This window comes from Oncorhynchus kisutch, linkage group LG21 (assembly GCF_002021735.2).
Source record: "Oncorhynchus kisutch isolate 150728-3 linkage group LG21, Okis_V2, whole genome shotgun sequence".
Classification (NCBI taxonomy): domain Eukaryota; kingdom Metazoa; phylum Chordata; class Actinopteri; order Salmoniformes; family Salmonidae; genus Oncorhynchus; species Oncorhynchus kisutch.
The window spans coordinates 25,415,201-25,441,454 of NC_034194.2; the positions used below are offsets into that span (position 1 = coordinate 25,415,201).

The 26,254-nt window shown below is 40.9% G+C and overlaps 1 protein-coding gene and 1 pseudogene across 1 annotated transcript; both read left to right on the forward strand.

The window, feature by feature from the left end:
* si:dkey-17e16.9 (hydroperoxide isomerase ALOXE3) lies at positions 1-10,250 on the forward strand. Its single transcript, XM_020454844.2, has 15 exons — positions 1-649; positions 1,063-1,227; positions 5,064-5,268; positions 5,369-5,450; positions 5,580-5,702; positions 6,022-6,125; positions 6,243-6,415; positions 6,815-6,958; positions 7,169-7,372; positions 7,535-7,621; positions 7,704-7,870; positions 8,032-8,153; positions 8,256-8,356; positions 8,541-8,711; positions 8,899-10,250. Exons 2-15 carry the CDS (start codon positions 1,081-1,083, stop codon positions 9,076-9,078), a joined length of 2,010 nt encoding a protein of 669 aa, XP_020310433.1. The 5' UTR covers positions 1-649; positions 1,063-1,080; the 3' UTR covers positions 9,079-10,250.
* A 481-nt stretch (positions 10,251-10,731) lies between these two features.
* LOC109866225 (hydroperoxide isomerase ALOXE3-like) lies at positions 10,732-26,203 on the forward strand (annotated as a pseudogene).
* The last annotated feature ends 51 nt before the right edge of the window (positions 26,204-26,254 follow it).

The following is a 26,254-nucleotide window of genomic DNA, read 5'->3' on the forward strand; positions in this document are numbered from 1 at the left end:
GACCCCAAACTTTTGAACAGTAGTGTAATTGTTTCATGATGCTTTGCACAAGCCCCTGTTCAGGATTTACCCTCCAGCATTAAGTGACAACAGCAGGCTAGTAAATGAAACTGAACACCGTTATTTAAAGAATTCTCTAACACAACACACTTGCCCAGACAAGACGAAGTTGTTTCTGCAAGACCTAAAACCCTTGGAATTACTGGAATAGGGGAAGGACACATCCCCGAAGGGATTTGGCTGTACCCATCATTACATGCTGTATTGGTGATGAGCTCAATACACATTGTTTTTCTGTTCTGGTCTTGGTGATATGCTACATTCTGGATTTAAAAATAGATGGATTGTTGATTGTTTGTACATTATCAACATTTGCACACAAAATCCGCTGGTTCTAACCAAGGAACCTGTTAGACCAATGCGGTTCGCTGGTTCTAACTGAGGAACCTGTTTGACCAAGGCAATCCGCTGGTTCTAACTGAGGAACCTGTTTGACCAAGGCAATCCGCTGGTTCTGACCGAGGAACCTGTTAGACCAAGGTGAGGGGGCAGCCCTTAAAATACAGTACAGGTAACCGGTGAGACAAAGTCCATACAGAAAGAGAGAGAGAGAGAGAGAGAGACTCCATCATCTCCATTCGTTGATAAGGTATGCTGACTTTAAAATATTGCATATTGCTAAAAGCTTGTATCTAGAACCATACCATAGGCCAGTGGTTCTCAAACTTCTCCTGAGGACCCACAGCCATCCCATGTATTTTATCTACTCCAGAGCTAACACATCTGATTAAAATTGTCAACTTATTATCAAGTCCTTGACTAAGTGAATCAGGTGAGCTAGTTCAGGGCTACAATAAAATTGTGAAACGTCTGGGGGTTCAGAGGACGTCTTCATTTAGATATTATGTAGAAAACAATGCTTGTGGTATCCTCTATAACAAAAATCCCAAATTGCAGTATCTCAGAAAATATTGTAACTATTATATGGTTTGGAAAAAAGGGTTGATGCTTTGAACGATAGAACCCCTTTGTCTGTGTTAAGTATTTGTTGTCCTTTTCCAGGTTCCCCATTGGCTCACCATGGTTGAATACAAAGTCCAGGTGACTACAGGGGAAGTTCTATTCTCTGGCTCATCTGACTACATTTATGTCACACTCATTGGAACAGAGGGGGAAAGTGAGCGCACTAACCTTGACAACTATGGCCTAGATTTCATGACTGGGATGGTAAGTTACCAGTGAGCAATGAGGGGAAATGCTTAATGCTGCAATATGTAACTTTTTGGCCAACCTGACCAAATGCACATAAAACGTGAGTTATAAATCTGTCATTCTCATTGAAAGCAAGTCTAAGAAGCGGTAGATGTGTTCCATATGTTCTATTTCTATGCTTCCCGTTCTTAAGTTTAGTTTTTGCCTCTTTTACTTTGTGTTGTACACCAGCTTAAAAAGGCTGAAAATACTATATTTTTGCTTATTGAAAATATATTTCACCACGGTTTAGACAATTAAGTTAGGTGAATTATTAGAATTTTAGCAACCAGGAAATGGATAGCAATTTATTCGTAGTGCACCTTTAATATAGTTAATGAATAAATATTTTATAATAAAGTATCAATTCATTGATTAATAATAATGTATCCCCTCAAAACAAAATTGTCAACTTATTATTAATATATATATATGTTTTAAAGTACCAGTCAAAAGTTTGGACATACCTTTAATGCCAAGAGTGTGCAAAGTTGTCATCAAGGCAAAAGGTGGCTACTTTGAAGAATCTCAAATATAAAATATATTTTGAATTCTTTAACATTTTTTTGGTTACTACATGATTCCATAGGTGTTATTCCATAGTTTTGATGTCTTCACTATTATTCTACAATGTAGAAAACAGGAATAATAAAGAAAACCCTTTGAATGAGTCGGTGTGTCCAAAGTCAGACCCCAACACGTTTTCCACATTTTATTACGTTACAGCCTTATTTGAATTTTTTTAATTTTTATATTCTCATCAATCTACACACAACACCCCATAATGATTAAGTGAAAACAGTTTTATAGACATTTTTGCAAATACCTTATTTACATAATTATTCAGACACTTTACTTAATACTTTGTTGAAGCACCTTTGTCAGCGATTACAGCCGTATTGGGTATGATGCTACAAGCTTGGCACGCCTGTATTTGGGGAGTTTCTCCCCTTCTTCTCTGCAAATCCTCTCAAGCTGGTGCAGCAGGTAGCCTAGTGGTTAGAGCGTTGGACTAGTAACTGAAAGGTTGCAAGATTGAATCCCCAAGCTGACAAGCTAAAAATCTGTCGTTCTGCCCCTGAACAGGCAGTTAACCCACTGTTCCTAGGCTGTCATTGAAAATAAGAATTAGTTCTTAACTGACTTGCCTAGTTAAATAAAGATACATGAAAGTAATCTCAGGTTGGATGGGGAGCGTCGCTGCACAGCTATTTTCAGGTCTCTCCAGAGATGTTAGATCGGGTTCAAGTCCGGGCTCAGGACATTCAGAGACTTGTCCCGAAGCCACTCATGCATTGTCTTGACTGTGTCCTTAGGGTCGTTGTCCTGTTGGAAGGTGAACCATCTCCCCAGTCTACGGTCCTGAGCGCTCTGGAGTAGAGGTCGACTGATTAATCAGGGCCGATTTCAAGTTTTCATAACAATCTCTAATCTGCATTTTTGGACGCAGATTATGGCCGATATGTTGCACTCCACGAGGAGACCACCTGTTACGGGAGTGCAGCAAGGAGCCAAGGGAAGTTGCTAGCTAGCATTAAACTTATCTTATAAAAACAATCAATCTTAACATAATCACTAGTTAACTACACATGGTTGATGGTATTACTAGATTAACTAGCTTGTCCTGCGTTGCAAATAATCAGTGCTTTGCGGGCGGAGGCAGTGCTATTGCCATACCAGGCAGTGATGCAACCAGTCAGGATGCTCTCGATGTTGCAGCTGTAGAACCTTTTGAGGATCTCAGGACCCATGCCAAATCTTTTTAGTTTCCTGAGGGGGAATAGGCTTTGTTGTGCCCTCTCCACGACTGTCTTGGTGTGTTTGGACCATTCTAGTTTGTTGGTGATGTGGATACCAAGGAACTTGAAGCTCTCAACCTGCTCCACTACAGCCCTGTCGATGAGAATGGGGGCGTGCTCGGTCCTCCTTTTCCTGTAGTCTACACTCATCTCCTTAGTCTTGGTTATGTTGAGGGATAGGTTGTTATTCTGACCTCCTCCCTATAGGCTGTCTCGTCGTTGTCGGTGATCAGGCCTACCTATCAACTCACGAGATTAGGCTGGCAATACTATAGTGCCTATAAAACATCCAATAGTCAAAGGTATATGAAATACAAATGGAAATAGTCCTATAATTCCTATAATAACTACAACCTAAAACTTCTTAACTGGGAATATTGAAGACCCATGTTAAAAGGAACCACCAGCTTTCATATGTTCTCATGTTCTGAGCAAGGAACTTAAACGTTAGCTTTCTTCTCCGACACTATGGTCTTGCATTAATTAAACCAAATTGAACATGTTTCAATATTTATTTGAGACTAAATAGATTTTTATTTCTGTATTATATTAAGTTAAAATAAAAGTGTTCATTCAGTATTGTTGTATTGGGCGGCCAGCTCTAGGAAGAGTCTTGATGGTTCCAAACTTCATCTATTTAAGAATCATGGAGGCCACTGTGTTCTTGGGGACCTTTAATGCTGCAGACATTTTTTGGTACCCTTCCCCAGATCTGTGTCTAGACACAATCCTGTCTCGGAGCTCTACTAACAATTCCTTCGACCTCATGGCTTGGTTTTTGCTCTGACATTCACTGTCAACTCTGGGACCTTACTGTATATAGACAAGTGTGTGAATTTACAACAGGTGGAGTCCAATCAAGTTGTAAAAACATCTCAAGGATGATCAATGGAAACAGGATGTTCCTGAGCTCAATTTCGAGTCTCATAGCAAAGGGTCTGAATACCGTTCAAAAGTTTGCGGTCACTTACAAATGTCCTTGTTTTTGAAAGAAAAGCAAATTTTGCCAATTAAATAGCATGTCCGGTGAACAGGTCAGGGTTCCATAGCCGCAGGCAGAACAGTTGAAACTGGAGCAGCAGCATGGCCAGGTGGACTGGGGACAGCAAGTCATCATGCCAGGTAGTCCTGAGGCATGGTCCTAGTGCTCAGGTCCTCCGAGAGAGAGAAAGAAAGAGAGAAAGAGAGAATTAGAGAGAGCATACTTAAATTCACACAGGACACCGGATAGGACAGGAGAAGTACTCCACATATAACAGACTGAAACATAGAATGGAACATATAATGGAAAGAATGGAACATAGAATGGAACATATGATAGAAAAAATGGAACATAGAATGGAAAGAATGGAACATAGAAGGGAAAAATGGAACATAGAATGGAAAGAATGGAACATAGAATGGAAAGAATGGAACATAGAATGGAACATATAATGGAAAGAATGGAACATATAATGGAAAGAATGGAACATATAATGGAAAGAATGGAACATAGAATGGAACATATAATGGAAAGAATGGAACATAGAATGGAAAGAATGGAACATAGAATGGAACATATAATGGAAAGAATGGAACATATAATGGAAAGAATGGAACGTAGAATGGAAAGCTGTGCCGTCTGTGTTTCAACCCATGCCTCCAGGAGCAATGTGTTGTTTTGGGGCGGCAGCGCTACTGTCAGCACCGGGCACATTCTAGGGATATTTACATGTGAATAGATATTTTGAAGTGATCTTATCTTGAGGTGCTATGGCTTATCTTTGAGGACCAGCAGAACCAGTTTACACTGCTCACTGGTTTCCCTTTTAAGAACATTTGTTGGTCAAGATTGTTAAAAAAAACACTTGAAATCCTTTCTGTCAACTTACCTGTATATGTCCTTGTCTGTACATTACCCCCCTAAACATTCCATTTAATGTTTAGGGGATATTCATAATGAATGTGATCTTGCTCTTCAGCCCAAGCATGTAGCTAGCTATTCAACACCCTGTACTTCTCCATTCTCTACAGACAGGGACCTACACTGTGACCAACCCCTCGTCTCTGGGGCGCCTCCTCCTGGTTAAACTGGAGAAAGAGCAGTACCTGTTCCTGCCAGAAAATGAGTGGTTCTGCTCCAAGGTTGTCGTGACGACACCTGAGGGTGACGTAATCCTCTTCCCTTGTTACAGATGGTTGTCCAGAGGGGAAATTGTGGAGCTGAGAGGAGGAAAAGGTGTGTCCTGATTCAACATTTGTTCTGAGGATACTGTTATTTATAATCCTGCTCCTACTATAAGTGTGTGATACATCTTGTCCTCCTCTCCACTTCACAGCCAGGAAGGTTTTTGAGGATGAGCTCCCTCTACTGGTGCACCATCGTAAAAAGGAGCTGGAGCTTCACAAGAAACTGTTCCAGTGAGTGTTTTTACCTGTTGTTTTTGTAGGACTGTCTGCAGCTCAACACACAGCAGACAACAGTCAGTCAACTTGTCTGTACAACACTTTTAGAATGATTGTGTGTGTGTCTTCTTGTCTCACCATTAGGTGGATTGTGTATGCCGAGGGAGTCCCCCACATCAATAACACCACTGAAGTCTCAGCCCTCCCTTCTGAAGTTAAATTTTCTTTCTCCAAAATGTCAGAGTTTATCTACACCAAAGCTGCAGCGTAAGTTCAAAGCAGACGGCACACCTAAAGCAGTTTAAATTCCACACAACAGTACCAGTGTAACATACTGTATGTTCGACAGAGGAGGCTGGTGAGGGGAGGACAGTTCATAATAATGGCTGAAATGTAGTGAATCAAATGTGTATCAAACACATGGAAACCAGGCGTTTGATTCATTCCATTCCAGCCATTACTATGAGCCCATCCTTTGATTTTAAGTGCCACCGCTGATGCTCATCCAGATGCACAGAACCTTTCCTATGACTGTGAGGGAATAAGCATGGCCTATAACCTGTCTCTTCCCGTCTTCCCCTACCAGTATAGCTGAGCTCAAACTGAAATGCCTGGTGAACTCCACCGAGCAGTGGAAAGACCTGGAGATGATGAAAACTGTTTTCTGGAAAAATAGAACACCCATTTCAGGTAAGAGACCTGATCCATTGAATTGGATATCAACTATAAGGGTAATTTTGAAAATATCAGTAAAAAGTAACTCCTACAAAAATAAGGGATTTATTTTTTTAAATCCCTTCCTTCTAGAATATGTCTCTGAGCACTGGAAGGAGGATGACTTTTTCGGGTCCCAGTTTCTGAATGGAACCAACCCCAATGTGATCCAGCGCTGCACAACGCTTCCCCCCAACTTCCCTGTCACAGACAAGATGGTACAGCCCTTCCTGAAGGACGGGAGTTCCCTGGCGACGGAGATGAAGGTATGAATTATGAATTAGATTGTAAGTTATCTTGCAACTCTGAAGTGGGATGTGATGTTCCCTAAGGTTCAGGGCTTGGATCCCTTCTGTTCACTTTATACATGCTATCCTTTTGTAACATCATCCGTGAACATCCATCCTTTTTTTCTTTGTCCTGTAAATAGCATGAGCTACTGCTTAACCACCCACAGGGAACAGACGTCAGTTCAACTTCTACTTTTGATTTACATTTGGTTGAGTTATCAACTAACGTGAAATCAACAAACAATTTGGTTCAATGTCATCCCACTGAATATTTTTAGTTGAAACAACATTTATGCAACCAGTTTTTGTCCAGTGTGTACTTTAAATTCCATGTTCCCACAAAGTCTTCACCTCTGTTTTCTATCCTCCCTACAGGAAGGAAACATATTCCTTTGCGACTACAAGAGGCTTGAGGGTGTGCCAACCCGGGTGGTCAATGGTAAACCATTGCCCCTCACGGCTGCCCTCTGCCTGTTCTACAAGAACCCAGAGGACAAACTGCTGCCTATCGCCATCCAGGTACAGTACACATACCTGGAAACAGGGGCAGATGTTACAATGTTGCAAATGCTTAGTAAATATGTTCCTCAGAAGTGATGATTACTTCTGACCTCTGGGTTTCTCTGTTCTGGTCCTGTATAGCTCAGTTGGTAGAGCATGGCGCTTGCACCGCTACATGACTAATGTATGCACACATGACTCTGCTAAATGGCATATATTATCTCACAGCTGGAGCAGCAGCCCTCTCAGCAGAACCCTATATTTCTGCCTAGCGACTCGGAGCACGACTGGCTGCTAGCCAAGATCTTTGTGAGGAACGCAGATTTCTCCGAGTTCCAGATCAGCTACCATCTACTGGGCACTCATTTACTGGCAGAGGCCTTCACTATGGCAACCTTCCGGAGCCTTCCTATCATGCACCCTCTCCACAAGGTATGACAACCTGACACAGACTGGGGTCCCACCAAACAATGAAGAGCAAGAAAATTCATGTTATAGTCCCTGAGCTGTAAATTCAGTCATAAAACAAATTGTTCACCTTCTCTTTGCTCATTTTTCTTTTGTTCTTTCGATTTCCCCTCTGTTTCTGCATAGTTGCTGATACCCCACTTCCGTTACACCCTGCAGATCAACCTTCTTGCGCGAAAAAGACTGATTAGTCCTGATGGACCCTTAGCAAATGTACGTACCTTAAATGCATTGATTCGTCCGATACAATTCCATGTTTACCACTTGTATTGACGTAAACTTTTCCTTTCTTTAGGGTGCTATGGGACTGAAGGGGTTGAAGGAACTCTTGAAAAGGGCACAATCAGAAATCACCTACAGCTCCCTCTGTCTGCCGGAGAACATTGTTGCACGAGGACTGGAGTCCATCCCTAACTTCTACTACAGGGAGGACGGCCTGAAGCTGTGGAACATCATCAACAGGTTGCACTATTTATTTGAATAACCCCTAATGGCAAAATTTGAATAACAGTTCCCTATTATTCTAAATAACACAACAGTATGGGCTGAAGCTTGATATCAATACTGTTAGTAGCTAGCTTGGTTTACTGAACATGCCATTAAAAATATGTTGTGATGTGAAGCTTTGTCAAGGGGATGGTGGAGCACTTCTACTCCTCTGACAGTGAAGTGTCCAGGGACTCTGAGCTTCAGGACTGGATTCACGAGATCTTCATCCATGGGTTCCTTGGAAACGGAAAGTCAGGTACGTTACTTATGAAGTATCAGTCAATAAAACCAAGAAAGCTACACTGTTGTGACGTGTTGTATTACCTATCCTTCTCATCCACTGATGTTGCCTCCACAGGAATCCCTAAGCGATTTGACAAAGTGGAGGAAGTTGTCAAATTCATTACCATGATTATCTTCACTGTGTCAGCTCAACATTGCGCCCTCAATATGGGGCAGGTGAGTTAAGGAAGAGAGCAATTAAAGTAGCCAGCTACACACTATAGAATTTCAGAAAAATTTGAATTTAGGCTATAATCACATAGTTCATGTTTTGTTTTAATATAGCTATGTTATTTAAACTCAAATGTACTTATTTAGCCTTTTGACCATTGGTTTATACAAGGATGTCTTTCTTTCCTAGTTTGACTATGGTGGTTGGGTACCCAACAACCCCCTGTTACTGCGCAAAGCTCCTCCCACCACGAAGGGGAGCTCAAGCATGAACACCATTTTGGAAGTACTGCCAAACATCAGCACTACTGTTAATAACATGGCTTCCACATGGCTGCTCAGCAAGAGATACTCAGACACGGTGAGTTTGTCCCCTAATTGTTTCACCTTGTAAGTCAAGATCCGCTATGTTTTTAGAGTCATGTCTGTAATATGGTGCAGTCACGGTTGCTTTTGACAAACCCATTCATAAATACGAGTCTGATTTGTTCACTTCTTCTAATCTAAAATATACGTCACTTAAATCATGTTTGTTCTGTCTTCCTTAGATTCCCCTTGGTACATACCCAGATCAACACTTTGATGAGGCTGTCCCCATGCAGATGATTAAGCAGTTCCAAGCAGAGTTGTCCTACCTCAGTCGATCAATCATTAAGAGGAATGCCATACTTACACTACCCTATAACTACCTGAACCCTGCCGAGATGGAGAATAGTGTATCCATATGATTGAGCTTAGGCCCATTCAAATGATTACAGTTTACTTAAAGATGCAGTCTGGGATCTTAAGCTTAACAAATGAATAACATATTGTACTGTTGGGTTCTGGGAAAATGAAATATACTTATTCATGTCACTGAGGGAGAGAGGGTCATGTATAACGTAAACATTATATAAGGTATCCTATTGAAATATTGAGTGCAGGGAAGTGATCACATGTGGCAGGCATTGATAAGGGGAGAGAGCCATGGATTAGTGATGAAGGGGGGTTTAGGTCAGGTCACTTTAAGGGAGAAATAGCAGTAAATAGGAGAAATAGCAGCCTAGCAGTAAAGAACGATGTTTGTACAGATGTGTAGGAGGAGACTCAGCCTAGGAGGAAGGGTTAAATATCAGTGCTTGTACAGATGTGTAGGAGGAGACTCAGCCTAGGAGGAAGGGTTAAATATCAGTGCTTGTACAGATGTGTAGGAGGAGACTCAGCCTATGAGGAAGGGTTAAATATCAGTGCTTGTACAGATGTGTAGGAGGAGACTCAGCCTATGAGGAAGGGTTAAATATCAGTGCTTGTACAGATGTGTAGGAGGAGACTCAGCCTAGGAGGAAGGGTTAAATATCAGTGCTTGTGTGAAAATGTGTTTGTCTAATGCAGCTGTATTGATCCTCTGGGAAGAATAAACTTGGTTCAGCTTTCATAATGTCTGTAGAGTTTTTGCTCTGAGAATTAGAATGTAACAGTACAAATTATATTGAAGAAGAAGGCCCTGGTTGCTATACACATTAAATGTTTGGGAGTGTGCGACTTTCTTTCTTCTTACGTATTGGATTCGTAACATATCATACTAAATGTACAAAACATAACATATCATACTACATGGATGGCGTAGTAAACAATTTGATGATGGAGTACACGAAAAATGGGACCTGTTTTGTCTTGTGAGCACCTCTTTCAAAACTACTGGCTGAAATTATACCAAGGCTCTGGAGCATCACTTCAATCATCAATGATAGCCAAAATGGCTAACCAAATTGAAGATCTAGAAGGCAGCTGAAGTCCTGAAGTCACTGAGTACCACAGAGTCCTGGATTAAAGTCGGAAGAAAGGGCTACCAACTTTAGAAAATGGAACTTTGCAGTTGTCTTTATAAAGAATGCATTAATAAAGTGGATTACAAATGAAATTTGTCCTCTTTGTATCTCATTCCACACTGAGTCGCATTGTATTGTTGATCAGAATGCAGCCCATATTTGAGATGAATGATGATTAAAGCCCAAGGACATTGAAGATAATAATAATTTGCCCTGTCCACTTGCATGGAACCATACTCCTGTTTGATTCAGACATAGACACACCCCCTTAAGATAGTCAAATCAATGTTCAGAGAGAGAGAAAAAGAGAGCAAAAGAGAAACATATTCCACCTGCACTTGTCTACATTCACTAAAGAGTGGTATATATTCTAGTACATTTTTGGCCTATCTCAGGTTTGTTTGTTTTTGCCGTTGGCTAAGCATGGCAATACTAGTACAACACCAGTACAAAATATATCTGAGTACTGGTGACTTTCTGCACTCTTCTACCTCTGACAGTATATATGCCACTCTGATCGGAACGGACGGGACAAGTGAGCGCACAAACTTGGCCAACTGTGTCCTAGATGTCATGACTGGAAAGGTGAGTTATGAGCTTTGTGTGCCTCACGTTGCTTGACAGTGACAGATTGTCTTTTTTGCATATATTTTTTTAACCCTGCAGTGAAACAAATATAAAAGCGAATCGATAACTGAGTTGTTGCAGTTAAGAATTGCAAATATGTGTAATAGCCCTTCACTCAAAGTATAGACGACTGATTGTGGTAGAGGCACCATGAAGAAGGCCGATTTTTTCTAAAATATCACTTTCAAGGCTGCTTTTAAAAGTGTGATTTCACCTAAAACAAAACTGGCAACTTCAAACAATATACAGGATTATACATAATGTCGATAGGAAGATGTTCACAGAATTGGTCAAATAATTTTGGCAACACTGCTGGAGACTAACACGGTGTGCAATATCATGCTGTATGTTCATTCATGAGAGGTAGACTGTAGTATGTATGTCAAATATTGATAAGGTGAGACATTTGGGTATCTTAAGCACATGTGGGACATTTGCATCAGCCGTTTTCTCTGACCGTGACTGGAAATTAAGATTGTCATGCAAGTGAGTTGGAGTGTTTTTCATATTCACTCACCATCATTGTAGAGTCTCGAGGATGATGGCATTCTATACTAGTAGTGACATGTACAAAGTGACAGGCCTCAAGGAGGATAGTCTCCTAAAACATTTTATAGTATTTTTAAAAGGTTAGTTCACTTCCAGGTGCCACCTTGACAGCCCCAAAAGTGAACTTTTTTGTTCATGTGGATTTTTACATTGTTTGGCTCTGCTGTAAAAATGGCATGTTGGACAAAAAAGCTTTTGGGCAAAATAAAAAATATTTTGGTCAAAATGACTTGCCTCATGTAGGCTTAATTAAACTGCCACATCTCCATTCTCTACAGACAGGGACCTACACTGTGACCACCGCCTCAACTCTGGGGCAACTCCTCCTGGTTAAGCTGGAGAAACAGCAGTACCTGTTCCTGCCTGAAAACAAGTGGTTCTGCTCCAAGGTTGTCGTGACGACACCTGAGCATGATGTCATCTACTTCCCCTGTTACAAATGGGTGTCCAGAGGGGAGGTTGTGGAGCTGAGAGGAGGAAAAGGTGTGCCCTGAATCAGCATTTATTCTGGGAATATAATACCCTAGTCAAAGTGTGTGTTCTTGTCCCACCCTCAAGTGGAATGAGTTTGCTGAGGGACTTCCCCACATTAACAGTGCCAAAGAACTCTCAGCCCTTCCTGCTGAAGTTCTCTTTTCCTTTTCCAAAGAGGTAGAGACAATCTACATAAGAGAATCAGGGTAGGTTCAAAGCAGCGCATAGAACCCACCAATATAAAACCCACCAGTGCATAAAACCCACCAAAACCCACCAGTGTAGCATTCTTCCATCTGAAGATGCAAACACAAAACCATCCCTAAGACTGTGAGGTGGTAATGACATAACATGAAGGAAATATCCCTGTAACCTTTCACCTTTCGCCTTTAACCCCATCTACCCTCTTCCAGAATGTTTGAGCTCAAATTGAAGGGCCTTGCAGACTCCACCGAGCAGTGGGAAGACTTGGATAAGATGAAAAAGGTATTCTGGTTCAGAAAGACACCCATCTCAGGTAAAAGAGCAGACCCCTCAAGTTAAAACATCAAACATAGGGTGCATTATTAGATTGCAGCAAACAGAAACTTGCTCTTACATCAGTGGGCCCTACCAGCTTAAAAATGATGTCCTTGCCCAAATGTCCTTGCTCTTCAAAACCATACACTTATTAGGCTAGTGCATACTGCCATAACTCTGTCCTAGTGGGTTTGTTGAATCAATCTAGAGATGTGTTTAAGCTTACACGGACATAATAGCTCCATCCTAGAATATGTCTCTGAGCACTAGAAGGAGGATGACTTTTTCGGGTCCCAGTTTCTGAATGGAACCAACCCCAATGTGATCCAGCGCTGCACAACGCTTCCCCCCAACTTCCCTGTCACAGACGAGATGGTACAGCCCTTCCTGGAGGACGGGAGTTCCCTGGCGACGGAGATGAAGGTATGAAAAACAAGTTGGTCTTAGCCACGCCTTGGATCTCTAAATATGCTGTATAGATTTGTATTTTATCACAGGTGGGTGGTGCTAGTTACAATACAATGGAGTTAGAGGAAGGGTTTCTTCCCCTAAACTGTTGGTCAAATGTAATTTGGTGTTGTACAGGGTTCATTGCTTGTGCCCCTGCTGTTCCCTTATACAACCCCTTGATACCTTAAATCGTATATTTTGTCTTTCTGCTAGTTTTGCTCACATTGTATATAGACTTGTTTATACTGCATTATTGACTGTATGTTTGTTTTTACTCCATGTGTAACTCTGTGTCGTTTTATCTGTCGAACTGCTTTGCTTTATCTTGGCCAGGTCACAATTGTAAATGAGAACTTGTTCTCAACTAGCCTACCTGGTTAAATAAAGGTAAAATAAATCAAATAAAAGGAGCCATTGTGTGAGCGTCATGAGCTACTATAACTACTTTAAGTAAATTCAATTAGACCACAAATGCCTTAACTTCCATCTTCTTTTGTCCTCCCTACAGAAAGGAAACATATTTATTTGCGACTACAAGAGGCTTGAGGGTGTGCCAACCCGGGTGGTAAACGGTGAACCACTGCCTCTCACTGCTGCTCTCTGCCTGTTCTACAACAACCCAGAGGACAATCTGATACCTATCGCCATCCAGGTACACACACCTGCACCAATGGCATACTTAAGTGACATAGACATTAGGGTCAAATGGTAAACTAAAACATGCAGCTGTCTTCAGAAAATTTTCTAGACAATTCAGCATAAAGCTAAAAAAATACAGATGTAGGGTCTTAATTTGATCACCCTGTTGCAGGAAAACTTTTAGTATATTTGAGGTTTAAAGGGACTTCTGAAGTTTGTAATTTCCACTTTGAAATTTCAGACTGGATTTTCCCTTACCAAAAAGTATAAAAACCCTACAAAAATGTCCATTAATTATAATCCACTTAATAATTCACATTTCCTGTTGCTGAAGGATTATTTTCCTCCTGTAGCAAACTCGCTCAAATTAAGATCCTACATCTGTAGTACCATCCTAACTGTTCCACAAAGCTCAACCAAATGTCATTAGAAAAAAAGAAGAATAAAACAACCATTAAACAACAATTAAAAAAGCATTTAAAAACAAGAGAAAAAATGTCTTGTTAACAGAAAAGAAAGGAAAAAACATGCTGAACACTTCTACTCAAAACAAAGCTACTTTCCACAGTTATCATTACATCACAGCCCCTAATCAATAGCATGTATGTACAGTATTCAAGGCTATTTCAATTATAGATCTGAGAAGGGGGAGTCAGTCCATGTTTGGATCCATATTTTTTTTTTGTAACAGTATTTTTATTGGAATGTCACAATTTTCACCCATATTAAGAGATACAACAACAGAGACAAAGCACACAGAACAAAAACAAGAAAAACAGCACCCACTTACACATCTACGTGCATATATATACACATACATACACATACATACATATACCCATGCATATACACACACATACGCACACGCTCACACACACATACACACCCATACATACGTACACCATTTTCCTCTTCCCGCTCGGTGCTTCTCTCACCCCATCACCATCATTGCGTCTCTCAATACATACATTTTAAACAAACTTACAAACAGAAATTAAACAAAAAAGCTCAGTTTAAACCAAGAGGTTGGGTTCCACACATGGAACGTACAGTGTAGTTCTGAAATACATAGATCCCCGCCATTCTAAGAGAATCCTTGCAGCATAATAGCTGATACCTCAGGTTCTAGGTAATTTAGATAAGGTTCTGTTAGAGGAATTCTAAATTCCTATATGTTTTATAGCCAAAATCAAATTCGCACTCTCTCTATTTAATTAATGAGTTGTAAATTCATTAATTATGCATGAAATAGATCGAGACCAGTCTTAAAAGTCAGGTAACAGCGTTTATTACAAGAGAGTACTGCCACATACACATTTTTCCACAAGTTATAAACTGAAAATGACGTCAGCGTTTTCTAAATGTTCTATCTCTTAGAGGCCCTATAGTTTCTCGAGCTTTCACTCCACGCCTGAAGTCAAGGTCAGTCAGTATAAATCAGCATTCTAGACAGTCTGGAGATAGTCCGTTCCTGCCACCTGGAGATTGTACAAATGAATGAACTAAGGAACAGACCTTCATTGTTACTAAACTCCTGACTACATTATATACAATTGGGAATGGGAGCAAGAGAGAAAATTCATATATGTACAGTACATTATAGCATTTGGACTAGTCAGTTCTGATTGGAATGTATACATAATTAGTAATTTCAACCATAATTTCCTCCAACAGGTTCCCATACTTTGTAGAACTGGTCTGTTTTAGAATGCAATGTACATGTCAGATATTCCAGAGGCACCCATTCAAATAGTATCTTATGCCAATCTTTAATAGAAGGAACCTTATCACTAATCCACTGTAAAAGGATGTTTTTCCTCGCTGCTAAGGTAAGGATGTTGTAAAGCCTCCTTTTACCCACAGAAGTAACATGCCTACTAGGGAGACCTAACAGTAAAGAAACTGGGTCCAATTCTAGATCAACCCCTAGGATCTTTTCAATTTCTTGCAGAACACCAGACCAGTATCTTTGTATTTTGGTACATGTCCATAAACAATGTGTTAGGGTGCCTGTATCAGTTTTGCATTTAAGACCCTGAGGGGAAGAGGAAGTGGGGCTAAAAGCATGTCTGCGATTTGGGGATATATGCAATCTGTGTATTATTCTTAAAAGGATTGCTCAAGTACGGTTACATATAGATATTGTTTTTGCATATCTCCAAATGTCCTCCCACATCTCTTCGTCAATAGTAACAGACAATTCTTTCTCCCACACTTGTTTCACCCTCTGTGTGTTGACAGCAGAAAAGGACCTTAAAGTATCATAAAACAGACTTACAGACATTTTCCTTTGTGGGAAAAAAGCATTATTTCAATGACAGACACATCAGGGTTACCAATTAAGGTGGTGCTCTTCAGAATATAATGTCTTACTTGTAGGAAGCGGAAAAAGTCCTGCTTTGGGAGTCGATATTTCTCGACCATCTGCTCAAATGACAACAAAATCTTATCAGCAAATGAGTCATTTAGCCTGCGTATGCCCTTATTAAGCCATAAGTTAAAGCCAGCATCCAGCAATCTTGGACTGAAATCTGGGTTGTTAAGAATTGGGGTAAGAGCAGAGGTTAGTTTGGACCTTCCCAGGAAGCGTTGAACTGACCTCCATACTTTGAGTGTGTTAAGTGTAACTGGATTATTGCAGTGATCTTCTACAGACTTGAAACTTCTGAAAAATAAAAGATCCTGTAAGGGGTATTTTGAAAGAGAAGTCTCAATGTCTAACCAAATAGAGGAGTCATCATTTGTGATCCAGTCAGAAATATAACAAAGGTGGGCACACCACTGATAGAACCTGATATTGGGCAGGTCCAAGCTGCCCATAGAACTTGGCAGCTGCAATATTGCCATCTTAAGTCTTGGCTTGCGTTTACTCCATATAAAGGAACTTAGCCATCCATTTACATCCTTTATTACCTTATTGGAGAGTAATACTGGGATCATTTGGATTGGGTAAAGTAGTCTCGGTAAAATGTTCATTTTCAAGAGGGATATTCTACCCAACAAAGAAATCGGGAGAGAGTTCCAGCGCTCCAGATCCTGTCTTATTGTATCAAACAAGGGAACAAAATTGGCTTTGTACATTAGCTGGAATTTAGGAGTTACAAAGATGAGGGGGGATAAAGGACAGCCCTGTCTGGTACCTCTGTGTATAGAGAAGCTATTTGACCTTAGCCCATTAGTAAGGACAGCAGCCTGAGGATCATCATATAAAACTTTCACTCATTTTATAAAGTTGTCCCCCAGACCAAATTTATTTAGAGCAAATAATAGGTTAGACCACTCCACACGATCAAATGCTTTCTCAGCATCTAGGGAGAGCACAAGACCATCCACAGCACTTTGTTGGTAGGCTTGACTTACATTAAGAAGCCGCCTGACATTGTTGCATGACTTACGGCCCCTAATGAAGTCAGTTTGGTCTCCTTTCACAATTAGTGGCAGTGAGTCCTCTAATCTTGTGGCTAGAATTTTAGAAAGCAATTTTCTATCCACATTCAGAAGGGAAATTGGTCTGTACAAGGAACAAGACTCTGGACATTTTCCCTTTTTGAGAATAAGTGAAATGTTGGCTTCTCTCAGCGTTTGAGGGAGTTGGTCATTTGAAAATGAGTGGTTAAACATATCGCGCAATGGCTCAAGGATCAGGCCATGGAACTCTTTATAGAACTCACTACAAAACCCGTCTAGTCCTGGGGCCTTACCATTTTGCCTTACCATTTTGCAGATTCTTAATTGCGAACATTATCTCTTCCTTGGTAATAGGGGCATTAAGGAGGGACCTCTGCTCTTCGGAGATAGTAGGGAGCTCAATCTTACAAAATAAGTTCTCCATTAATTTGGGTGCATCCTTTGGCAGTTCTGAGGCATAAAGGTTTGTATAAAATTTCTTAAATTAGTCACTTATCAATTTATTTTCATATAAATGATTACCATCAGAATCAGTAATAGTAGCAATTGACTGAGAGACAGCCCTCTTTTTAGCTAGGTATGCCAAGTACTTTCCTGGCTTATCGCCGTGTTCATATAGCTTTTGCCTGACAAATCTCATTTTCTTTTCAACGTCCTGTGTTAGGAGAGAGTCCAACGTCGATCTAAAGACTGATATTTCCTTTAATAGGGCAGGAGTGAGAGTTTTAATGTAGTCCTTCTCTTTAGTTCCTAATTCACCCTCTAACATTTTTTGCTTTTCACACTTTTTCCATCTCTTAGTGGCTGTGTATGACATAATCAGACCCCTGGCGTACGCTTTACAGGTCTCTTATTGGCTGTGTATGACATAATCAGACCCCTGGCGTACGCTTTACAGGTCTCTTAGTAGCTGTGTATGACATAATCAGACCCCTGGCGTACGCTTTACAGGTCTCTTAGTAGCTGTGTATGACATAATCAGACCCCTGGCGTACGCTTTACAGGTCTCTTATTGGCTGTGTATGACATAATCAGACCCCTGGCGTACGCTTTACAGGTCTCTTAGTGGCTGTGTATGACATAATCAGACCCCTGGCGTACGCTTTACAGGTCTCTTAGTAGCTGTGTATGACATAATCAGACCCCTGGCGTACGCTTTACAGGTCTCTTAGTAGCTGTGTATGACATAATCAGACCCCTGGCGTACGCTTTACAGGTCTCTTAGTAGCTGTGTATGACATAATCAGACCCCTGACGTACACTTTACAGGTCTCTTAGTAGCTGTGTATGACATAATCAGACCCCTGGCGTACGCTTTACAGGTCTCTTAGTAGCTGTGTATGACATAATCAGACCCCTGGCGTACACTTTACAGGTCTCTTAGTGGCTGTGAATGACATAATCAGACCCCTGGTGTACACTTTACAGGTCTCTTAGTAGCTGTGTATGACATAATCAGACCCCTGGCGTACACTTTACAGGTCTCTTAGTGGCTGTGTATGACATAATCAGACCCCTGGCGTACGCTTTACAGGTCTCTTAGTGGCTGTGAATGACATAATCAGACCCCTGGCGTACGCTTTACAGGTCTCTTAGTAGCTGTGTATGACATAATCAGACCCCTGGCGTACGCTTTACAGGTCTCTTAGTAGCTGTGTATGACATAATCAGACCCCTGGCGTACACTTTACAGGTCTCTTAGTGGCTGTGAATGACATAATCAGACCCCTGGTGTACACTTTACAGGTCTCTTAGTAGCTGTGTATGACATAATCAGACCCCTGGCGTACACTTTACAGGTCTCTTAGTGGCTGTGTATGACATAATCAGACCCCTGGCGTACGCTTTACAGGTCTCTTAGTGGCTGTGAATGACATAATCAGACCCCTGGCGTACGCTTTACAGGTCTCTTAGTAGCTGTGTATGACATAATCAGACCCCTGGCGTACGCTTTACAGGTCTCTTAGTAGCTGTGTATGACATAATCAGACCCCTGGCGTACGCTTTACAGGTCTCTTATTGGCTGTGTATGACATAATCAGACCCCTGGCGTATGCTTTACAGGTCTCTTAGTAGCTGTGTATGACATAATCAGACCCCTGGCGTACGCTTTACAGGTCTCTTAGTAGCTGTGTATGACATAATCAGACCCCTGGCGTACACTTTACAGGTCTCTTAGTAGCTGTGTATGACATAATCAGACCCCTGGCGTACGCTTTACAGGTCTCTTAGTAGCTGTGTATGACATAATCAGACCCCTGGCGTACGCTTTACAGGTCTCTTATTGGCTGTGTATGACATAATCAGACCCCTGGCGTATGCTTTACAGGTCTCTTAGTAGCTGTGTATGACATAATCAGACCCCTGGCGTACGCTTTACAGGTCTCTTAGTAGCTGTGTATGACATAATCAGACCCCTGGCGTACACTTTACAGGTCTCTTAGTAGCTGTGTATGACATAATCAGACCCCTGGCGTACGCTTTACAGGTCTCTTAGTAGCTGTGTATGACATAATCAGACCCCTGGCGTACACTTTACAGGTCTCTTAGTGGCTGTGAATGACATAATCAGACCCCTGGCGTACGCTTTACAGGTCTCTTAGTAGCTGTGTATGACATAATCAGACCCCTGGCGTACACTTTACAGGTCTCTTAGTGGCTGTGTATGACATAATCAGACCCCTGGCGTACGCTTTACAGGTCTCTTAGTGGCTGTGTATGACATAATCAGACCCCTGGCGTACGCTTTACAGGTCTCTTAGTGGCTGTGTATGACATAATCAGACCCCTGGCGTACACTTTACAGGTCTCTTATTGGCTGTGTATGACATAATCAGATCCCTGGCATACGCTTTACAGGTTTCCCAAAGGAGTGAGGGGTTATCTGTTGATTGAGAGTTAATAGAGAAAAATGCTTTAAACTCTGTAATAAAATATGATGTGAATGTATGGTCTTTAAGAATGGTTGTGTTCAACCTCCAATGTCTTGACCGATTGAATGCCCCGTTGAGTTTTATGTCCAGGATCACCTCAGCATGATCAGATATGACTATGCTTCCTATCCTAGCGGATAAAACAGACTGCAAAGACGTCCTGGGCATAAGAAAATAATCTATTCTAGTCTGACATCCATGAGGTGCAGAGAAAAAAGTGAACTCTCTGTTGGAGGGATGACAAGTTCTCCAGACATCCGCATACCCCAGATCATCACAAATAGCTTTAAGTGACTTAGCTTGAGGAGAGAGTGAAGCTATACCGCTGGGAAACTTATCAATAAGGGGGTTCAACAAGCAGTTAAAATCTCCTCCAACCACTGCAGTTTAATTCTGAAAAGTCTAGAAATGCCTTAGTGAGGAAATCAGGGGGGTGAGCAGGGGGGAAGTAAATATTCATTATGGAAATGTTCTGCCCTTGTAAAGTACCATTAATTATAACAAAGCGACCAAATTTATCTTTCACACAATTCAAGACCTTAAGTGGTAAATTTTTTTTCACCAGAATTGCTACACCTCTACTTCTGGATGTAAATGATGAGAAAAACACTTGACCAAACCCCCCTTGTTGTAATTTCAGGTGCTCCTTATCATCCAAATGAGTTTCTTGCAACAGGGCAATATCAATATTTTATTTTTTCAAAAAAGACAGTACTTTCTTCCTTTTAATGGGGTTATGGCTCCCTCTAATGTTCCATGTACATACACGCAGTCTGTTATCTGCCATTGTATCTTGACCATTCAATATCCAGACTGGATCCTACTGTAAAAGTGGGGTGGTACCTTTTTCCATGTGTTGAACTCTCCTCTATCTCACTGAGCATAAACAAAAAATATGAACCCTGAACTCGAACTATACTAAACCCAAAAATGAAACATGGAAAGATCCAAAAGGGGGTTTTCCCACTAGCTAACATGCAGGGGATTTCAACTCTCCAATGTAGACTCTTAAGTCCGCATTGCCACTCAATAGCCTCATCCTTTATATATATGGAAATGAAAATCAATAGAAGAAGATTGAGGCTCTTCCACCTAAAACCAAGCCTGGGCACCAATATGGATTCACACATATCTCAGCCTGGGCTATAGTGGCAGTTACTTTAGCAAGAAAAATAATAAAGATACGAATATTACTGAACCGGAGTACGTGAGAACTCACACCACTGTTTCATGATCAGATTCAACTAACAATAAAAAAAGTGATCCAATGCTGTGGAGGTGCAGCTTAAAGTTATTTACCCGAGAGAGTCAATAAACGCAGCAGCCTCTTCAGGTGTGTAGAGCTTTTTAGGTGATCCATTGACCATAATCTTCAATGTGGCTGGGTACAACAGTGCGTATTCCATCTTCATTCTCCTGAGTCGAGCCTTCGCCTCATCAAACGCTTTGCATCTTCGTACAACCGCTGTGGAATAATCATTGAAGAATGAGACCTTTGGACCTTTATGTTGACTACCATCAGAGCCAATGTTTCTAGCCGCATCCATGACGCGCTGCTTGTCGGTGAAGTTGTGGAACTTTATAACCACCTGCCATGGGCGCTGATTGGGACCGGGTATCGGTGCTTGAGAGCGATGGGCTCTGTCCAGCTTCACACGACCAGCCTTAGTGTCCATTTGTAGGTAGCCAGGGATCGATTCCTCAAAGAATTTTACTGAATGTGTCGCTTCAGAATTTTCCGGGAGTCCCACAACACGAATATTGCATCTGCGTCCTCGATTATCCAAGTCGTCAATGTGCTCCGCCATTTCGCGCACCTGTTTCTCAAGTGCTTTTATCTTAGTATCCATAGATGTTGTTGAAGTTTCCACTGCAGCAATTCTTCCTTCCGCCTCAACAACACGTTTCACAACCCTCTGTAGTTCAGCTGAATGGCCTGCTATTGCTTCCAAGACCGTTCTTATCTTAGCATCGATCACTTTAGTAATGTTATCAGTCATCTTTTGAATCATCAGGTCCATTGTGCCTGGATCCGCAATGGTGTTAGCTTCGCTAACGTTAGCTAGCTCCTCATGCACATCCACAGGGGTGGTGGTTTTGGTCGACTTCTTAGTAGTTATATTGGGCATGTTGTCGGAGATTTTTGCGAAATAGTCGTCAAGACTCATTATATGGTAACTTATTTAGCCAATTCTACCACTTTTTCAAGCTAGGAGATTAATGTAAGAATATAAATTTACGAATGCCACGAGAGCTCGCTGAAACACTGTGTTCTCTCTACGGCGCCATTTTGTCACCCCTTGGATCCATATTTGAATGTTGATATGACATTAATAAGTTTATTTGCCAAAATGCTACATGTTTGTGTATTGAGAACTGTACCTGAACAATGTTGTCATAAAAGTTGTGTTTTTGTTAAAACTTGCCTTTATTCCTTTGGTTTTGGGTTTCTCTGACCTCACACCTGGAGCAGCAGCCCTCTCAGCAGAACCCCATATATCTGCCTAGCGACTCTGAGCACGACTGGTTGCTAGCCAAGATGTTTGTGAGGAATGCAGATTTCATTGAACACCAGAATAGCTATAATCTGCTGGGCACTCATTTACTGGCTGAGGCCTTTGCTATGGCAACCCTCCGGAGCCTTCCTATCATGCACCCTCTCCACAAGGTATGACAACCTGACACAGACTGGGGTCCCACCAAACAATCAACTATCAAAAAGTGTCTTGTTTCAAGATGGAATCCTCATTAGGGGAAATAGCACCATTGTCCGCCCCAGCACCTTTGTTATTGTTTTTGTTGTGTGGACGAAACGGACGTGAACTGCGTCGATCAGTGTGGTAAAACAAATTGCAGTACATATTCTTCTGTTCTGTCGCGTGTGCAATGATATTCGAGGGAAAAACACAGTGTTCGTTGTTTGCAGTAACTTATTTGTTTTTATAATATCCCAAACGGATGTGGCAGTTTCACCATTAATGATTCAATTTTTTACTTCAATTTACTATGTTAGAATAATGGGATGTCAATATGTTAAACGTGACCCGGGGCAGTGAAAAACATGATTATCCTGTCTTTGATATATTTTTCCAAACTATGAGGTTGGAATAATAAAGTGATATTGTGAACATGATGATAATTCCCTTTAAGTGCAAGAGGTGTTGGAAAAAACAGACTGAAATTTCAGTTTGTTTTGATGGGAAGGAGTTTCGACCTGCCTGGTGACATCATCAAGTGGTAAATTAATTAATAGACCAATAAGAAAGAGCGTTCCAAACCTTTTTCGTTTTTAGTTTCCCCCTTCCCACTCAGACCGCTCCCAGACAGTCCTAGCAAAATTCTTGCTTGAGAAATTGCTCCTTGCTAAGAAGCTACTTGTGTTTCTTTTTGACCATTTTAATTGAAACAATCACAGTAAGGTACTTTATTGTCACCCAGAAATGATTTGATATTGAGATATAAATGCCTGCATTGGACCTCTTAAGGACCCCTTTTTTTCACCGACACCGATCCCGAATACGTTTTAACAAAGATTTTTCAATGTATATTTGTAACTTTCTTTACTTCCCTCTTCCTAATTGTCTGTACTCGGTCCAGTTGATTCCCCACTTCCGTTATACCTTGCCGGTAAACACCATTAGCCGTGAAATACTTTTTGGACCTGAAGAAGGCTTAACTAAGGTATTTAGATACAGTAAAAGTATACACAGCTTAAGAGCTAACCCAATAGACATTGCTACCCTAATGATAACAAATGCATATTTTATTGAAGTGTCCCGAAAAATTACAAAAAAGCGAACATTTATCCAGGACACCACTTTAGGACTGGAGGGGTTGAAGGAACTCTTGAAAAGGGCACACTCAGAAATCACCTACAGCTCCCTCTGTCTGCCGGAGAACATTGTTGCACGAGGACTGGAGTCTATCCCTAACTTCTACTACAGGGAGGACAGCCTGAAGCTGTGGAACATCATCAACAGGTGGAGCTATGGCTACACTGATGGACGTATCAGTAATACCTTAGTAACCTTAATGGCCAATGAAATAATTGTATTGTAAAAAATAACACAAACATAGATAAGTGCTTGATTGTTGTGATGTGAAGCTTTGTCCAGGGGATGGTGGAGCACTTCTACTCCTCTGACAGTGAAGTGTCCAGGGACTCTGAGCTTCAGGACTGGATCCACGAGATCTTCATCCATGGGTTCCTTGGAAACGGAAAGTCAGGTATGATGACTCATCAAATGAACAGATGAAATGTCACTGTTGTAGTTCTATTGTTTAAGATCCTTCTCCTCATCCACTGATGTCACCTTCCCAGGAATCCCTCAACGTTTTGACACAGTGAAGGAAGTCATCAAATTCATCACCATGGTGATCTTCACTGTGTCAGCACAACATTCTGCTGTCAGCATGGGACAAGTGAGATGAGGAAGAGAGCAAAACAAGTTAACAAATTACATTGCAGGACTGATAAGTATATATATATATATATATATATATATATAAAATATGTATTTTTATTTAAAAAAACATGAATAATATATATATATATATTTTTTTTTGTACATATGACTACTTTCTCTTTCCTAGTTTGACTACTGCAGCTGGGTACCCAACAGCCCCATATTTCTATGCAAAGCTCCTCCCACCACTAAGGGGTGCTCTAGCATGAGCACCATTTTTGAGACACTGCCAGATGTCGGCTCAACAGTGAGGGGAATGGTTTCCACATGGATGCTCAGCAAGAAATACTCAGACTTTGTGAGTTTTGACCTCAATGATTTGACCCTCTTAGATATGGGAATTTTTAGAGTCATAACTGTGATGTGCTGTGGTCACTGTTGCTGCAGTCATTGACCCTGTTTGAATACATTTGCGTCCTTCCTTTCTCCCTTCCCACCCTATTTGCTTGAGGTAATCACAGGTCTCTGTGTGGGTTAGGTGAAAACATTGTTTCCACCAGAGGAGGCTGGTGGGAAGAGCTATAGGAGGATGGGCTCATCGTAATGGCTGGAATGGAATGGATAGAACAGAGTCATGTGGTTTGCATATGATTCATGTGTTTGATACTGTTCCAATTATTCCATTCTAGCCATTACATTGAGCCAGTCCTCCTATAGCTCCTCCCACCAGTCTCCTCTGGTTTCCTCCCCATTGCTTTCACCAATCTCACAGTTACAGATCAGCTATTTCCTCAAGGAAATAAGAAAAGAAGGGTGCATTTTGAAAGTATTCAAACAGGGACATTGTTGCTCAAGTCTAGTCTTTACCTGACACCAAGGAAGAGGTGGGAAAAGTAGATTTGTCATACTTGAGTAAAGATACCTTCATCGAAAACGACTCAAGTAAAAGTGACAGTCACCCAGCAAAATACTACTTGAGTAAGAATTTTAAAGTATATATTTAAAGTATAAATATACTTAAGTATCAAAAGTAAATTTAATTGCTAAATATAGTTTTTTTTGTGATAGCCAGGGGCATACTCCAACACTCAGACATAATGTACAAATTAAGTATTTGTGTTTAGTGAGTCCACCAAGTCAGAGGCTGTAGTTATGACCAGGGATGTTCTCTTGATAAGTGTGTGAATTGGACCATTTTCCTGTTCTGTTAAGCATTCAAAATGTAACTTTTGGGTGTCAGGGAAAATGTATGGAGTAAAAAGTACATTATTTTCCTTAGGAATGTAGTGGACTAAAAGTAAAAGTTGTCAAAAATATGAATAGTAAAGTAAAGTATAGATACCCCAAAAAACAACTTACTGTAAGTAGTACTTTAAAGTATTCCTAATTAAGTACTTTACCCCACTGCTCCAATGACCCGACAGGCCTAATCATCACAAATACATAACTCACTCATTTGCTTCTTCTTATATCTGGAGATTTTCTTCTCCCACAAAGTAATACATTGGAATATCGTCTGTTTTCCTCAGATCCCCCTTGGCTCATACCCAAATCAATACTTTGACGAGACTGATGGATACTTTGACGTGACCAAGCAGATGATGAAGCACTTTCAGGCTGAGTTATCCTACCTCAGTGAGTCAATCACTGAGAGGAATTCCACATTTACACCACCTTATAACTACCTGAACCCTGCCGAGATGGAGAATAGTGTATCTATGTGAGCCGGTTCATGTTACCATAATGACTGAGCATGCAAAGTTGCTCGCAAGCCCTGTAGTACAGGGCATAGTAGTGTGTCCAAGGAATACAGTATACCCTGCTGCCAATAACCAGAGTTATGCAAATCTGTTACGAATTATGAGCATTCAAGTGAACATTTGATTTAACCTTTGGAAAGATGGAGAATGTAAATATACTCCATCTTGTCTTCTTTGATCTCAATAACCATGTTTTATTGCACTTCCTCTCAAGTTAACATGTGGTAGTGAGCAGCTTTATGTACTTTTAATGATCAAATAAATTAAAGATGGTCTGATTTACTGAAGCTCTATGGTGCTGATAAAAAAATATCAAAGAGCTAGACAAACA

What these genes read in the sequence shown, in the direction of transcription:
- si:dkey-17e16.9 (XM_020454844.2), top strand. Translation starts at nt 1,081, where the DNA reads ATGGTTGAATACAAAGTCCAGGTGACTACAGGGGAAGTTCTATTCTCT. An exon ending in GGAGCTGAGAGGAGGAAAAG is followed by an intron (nt 5,269 to 5,368) that starts GTGTGTCCTGAT and finishes TCCACTTCACAG; the next exon opens with CCAGGAAGGTTTTTGAGGAT. An exon ending in CTGTGGAACATCATCAACAG is followed by an intron (nt 7,871 to 8,031) that starts GTTGCACTATTT and finishes TGTGATGTGAAG; the next exon opens with CTTTGTCAAGGGGATGGTGG.